The sequence below is a fragment of the Chanos chanos genome, chromosome 8 (genome assembly GCF_902362185.1).
Source record: "Chanos chanos chromosome 8, fChaCha1.1, whole genome shotgun sequence".
NCBI classification, from domain to species: Eukaryota; Metazoa; Chordata; class Actinopteri; order Gonorynchiformes; family Chanidae; genus Chanos; species Chanos chanos.
The window spans coordinates 15274754-15279100 of NC_044502.1; the positions used below are offsets into that span (position 1 = coordinate 15274754).

General features: G+C 43.4%; 1 protein-coding gene across 1 annotated transcript; it reads right to left on the minus strand.

Moving 5' to 3' along the window:
- Nucleotides 1-1311: 1311 nt before the first annotated feature.
- tmem200a (transmembrane protein 200A) lies at nt 1312-2823 on the minus strand. Its single transcript, XM_030782641.1, has one exon. The coding sequence runs from the start codon at nt 2821-2823 to the stop codon at nt 1351-1353; it is 1473 nt and encodes a 490-aa protein (XP_030638501.1). The 3' UTR covers nt 1312-1350.
- Between the last annotated feature and the right edge of the window lie 1524 nt (nt 2824-4347).

Consider the following 4347-nt stretch of genomic DNA (forward strand, 5'->3'; position numbering starts at 1 on the left):
ACACGAGGGAAATGCTCTTAGTTTGAATAAAAACTGTTTTTTTCCTAATGCTCAATGCATCTCATTATTTCCTGTTGTTTTTGAGACAACATATTATGTATGGACTACGCAGAGAAGACTCGAAAATGACAAGACCGTTTACACGCAAATAATACATATGAAAAGACAAGGGCTTATTTCACTAGAATGAGGATTTCCAGAGGATTCACAGATATTACAAATGCATTCAGATTTTTTGAAATGCAACACTGAAAATAATGAGGTAGCAGAACTATTAAATATGCATATTCAAGATCAATCCTATCTTCTGGTTCCAAGGAGCTGTTAAAAAAGAAAGGATGTATCTTTCCTGTACTAGTCCCTCTGTGACACATTCCGTGATTGTCATGGAAACGTTCGGAATGCTGGAAGTCACTCCCTCACTGGCCATAATCCTCCAGATGGAAGGTTATTATGTGAAGCCCGTTTGGATAAGCTTTATTTGAGACTCCCTAAACTGCCACTGCTCAGCATGGGAAAGTTTGTAATATTTCCTTTCCAGGAGGCTAGGTTTTTCTATAATTCCTTCATGTTATTAATGGAAAATGGTGAGGAATTCGGTTGGGAATGAATGTCTTAGCACTTGCGTGCTTAAAATAATTTCTGGAGAATTTACCCAGATGACATATAAAAAAAGACCAGGCTCTATGGTTTTGAATTCACGATAAAGAGGTTTAAGAGTCGACAGATGTTTCAGTATATTCTAGATTTTATATCATCTGACATTGTCATAAACAGAGTATCATACTGAGAAAGTATCTAAAAAGTTCATGTTTATTCTGAGAAACAGATAAAGTTTACATTGATAACTCTTCTCCAAAAATAGCAGTATATACATGTGTGTGTGTGTATTTTTTTTCTTTTAACAATAAATTATTTAAAGCTTTATAGCAAAAGATAGGGCTGACTCATGTACAATACACTGACTGTACTTCTGACAAACAACAGCAGCTCCTGTCTTAGCATTGCTAAGACAATAGAAACTTTAACAAGATTGGACAAATTACATGGTTATTAGGTTGTTTTCTGATTTAGATATAGTTTGACTAACATTGACAAAATTTTTATAGTTCATTGCCACATAAGATTATTTGTGCATCTTTAGTGCACATTTTCAACGCTTTCTGATTCACTCCAAACAAACTGGTTATTTGCTTGGTTTATCCCACATATTTGTAATTACATCTTTCAATTCAACCACAATCTAAACAGTGTGTGTCATTCACTGCAACTGTCACATATATTGCAGAAGTGCCCTGAAAGCACAAATATTGTTATGAATATGTGTGAAAGAACCTTGAAGGAAATTGACTAAAACCTGGTCTCTGAGGTCCCCCTCTTTAGAGTGCTACTCATAAATTCATCATGCTCAAAGCTCAGGTTGTTATGGGACCTGGAGATCATCAGCAGCTTCTCTTTCTTGGTGTAATCTCGTTTGGCTGTCGCTTGTGGTACCAGTAGCCGATCCATGGGGTCCTCCTTATTCTCTAGTTTGGTGTAGCCTTTACTGTTACTGCGGTCCAGTCTGGGCCAGCTGGGATGCTTTCGCTGTTCTGGCTGGACCTTCAGGGTGCATGGGCCTCGGTCCAGGTCTAGAGACTTGGAATGGGCCGAGAGCATGTGTAGGGAGTTGTTGGATCCGAAATCTTTACGAGCAGCTCCGGGGGAGAGGAACCGGCTGCTGGAGGAGCCGGGAGAGAGGGATGAGCGCGAGGAAGAGGAGTGGGACTCGGTGGCTGAGCTGCTCCTCAGTAAAACGGCTCCAGGAGGTTTGTAGGCTTTGGCGATGTCAGCGGGAACAGGCACAGCTAGGGACTCCATGGACGGAGGTCTGGAATGTTCTCGGTTGTGCTCGGAATCTTCGGTGATGTTGTCGATGTCAGGTTCATCGATGACACAGTTGTTGAGTTTGATTACGGGCAGAGTGAAGGCGCTGATGGACGATGAGACGATGGAACGTGTCTGGCACTTCTTCAACACGCCGCCCCTGTCGTCCCGTCCCGTGCCTTCCGGCTGGAACCCAAAGATAGATCCGGAACGTTCTCTGTAACCTGGCGAGAGCAGGCCAGAGCCACCTTTGGCCTCACCCATCAGGCTTTCTTCATCCTCGGCCGAGCTGGTTCTGCGCGAGAGATGGACTTCCCTGCTGCCCAGTCCAGAGAACGTGAGGAGCGTGTTGGCGGCCAGTTTGGAGGCAGACTGGTTTTCGTAAGTCCTGACTTCATGCTCCCCGTAAGGCCCTGCAAAAGCTCCGTTCATACACTTGTGCTCTTGTATCCTGAGGCTGTGGATGTCAATGACGGTGGAGTACATGTCCCTCATGTGTATGACCTTGGTCTCGCGGTCTCTGTTTTCGTGTAGGATGGCGTTGGCGCAGATGAAGATGAAGATACCAATGCCCATGGTGAACGGCCCGAGCATCTTCATCTTCTCCGAATGCAGGTGCTGCTCGAAGAACTGTGCTAAAGTGCCAGCCTGCGTCTCGTTGGACGACAGCTTGCTCTCTGCCACCCTCTGGTTGTCCTTGTGAGGCCAGTACCCAAGCACTGCCATGGCAATGCCCACCATCAGAATCAGAACTCCCAGAACCAAGAAAAACCCAGAGGCCGAGTAGAGGCGGATCTTCCCTCGGACCACCACCACGTCAGCTCGGGGCTTGCGTTTGGTCTTCTTCTTTTCCGGAGGTGGGGCGGTGCTCTGGATGGGCAGGTGGTACTGGGAGCGGGCGGAGTCTTGCCTTTTAAGGGCGGCGAGGCCTGTGATCACACCCCCGGTGGCAATCATTTCAGATGCTGCTCACTCCTCACTGGCCTAAAAAAAAAAAAAACACAAACACAAACATGGTTTTCAGTATGCCACGTTTACAGACACTTCATCTCCCTCTTTATGATGAAGCACAGCTCCAGTTAATCCGACTGTGGGCGGCTCAGAAGGCCTTAACCTTAGCGAGGAGGGCTTGATGAATCTGGAGAAAAAGCCTCAGCCCTTATCTGTTGTTGTTCTCACGTGAATTAGTAGCTTCATTGACTCTGTGCTGCTGATTACACAGAATAATGGTCCCTTATTAAATTTGCATGCGCGACAGCTTCCGGATAACTATTGTTCAATATTCATTTGTTTACTTGATTCCATTTATGAAGAAACTAAATTAGATGTTTAAATCTGAAAATAGTGACTTAATTATAAGGTGCATTAGAAGGACTGGAAGTCGGATTTCAGATTTAGATATAATGGAGATTAGTGCGAATCACACACTGCGTTTGCATGCTCTCTCTCTCTCTCTCTCTCTCTCTCTTTCTCTCTCACCTGCCACATTCAATCTAGTATTTAGTATGATGTGGGTTGAACCCACATAGCTCTAAATACTAGTTTAAAATGTGTGCTAAAATTGTCCTGTAAAATTATGAAGTCTGTAAATAAAACCATGGAGGACCAAGCCAAGAATATCCGCTCCAATATCAGACCCCAAACAAAGTCTAGTCCTGAGAACAAATGTGCCAAGGGCAGCCAAGCTTTGCTCAGCGGGCAGACTCAAGGGTGGTCCACTAAAATTTTAATAATCTTCTCAGACTCCCGCTAAAAAGCCACCAGTACTCCAGTCTTAATTTGCCTCTGATTGAGCGTCCACTCTCAAAACCAATAGGAACTAATATGTCTGTGTTTCTGTCTAGCTGCTGATCTGAAAGCATATACGTTATATATCAGGCTTAGCTGTAGCAGTGACTTTAAAGTGAATCATTAACCTGTTTTCCTATGGAAACTCTGAAGGACAGGATGTGTTTAGTTTGTTCAGCGTGTTCAGAGAGGACAAACTCACTGCCGGAGAGAAGCTAATGATAGAGTAAAAAAAAAGGAAAGAAAATACACCTAACTGACCCACACTAAAACACAAAATGGCAAGTAAACATGCAAATTACATTATCAAATGCAATATGGATTTTTGCAAGTAGACAGCAAAAATATAAAATATTTATTCATATATATATATATATATATATTTATATATATGTGTGTGTGTGTGTGTGTGTGTGTGTGTACACACACACACACACATCTACATATTCTAGTACTATATACATTACATCTCCCTCACCACACTTTAGTTATGTACTAAGATATGCAGACTCTGTGGTTACTCTTTCCATGTGTTTGAGATGTGTTTAAGGGTGAATTATCCAATCTGGAGTTCATCTCTCTCTCTCTCTCTCTCTCTCTCTCTCTCTCTCTCTCCCTCCACCAGCCCCCCAGCCTTAGAGACCTGGCTTGGGAACAGGTGTAGGCGTTCAATCCTTTTGATGTTGACTTCAT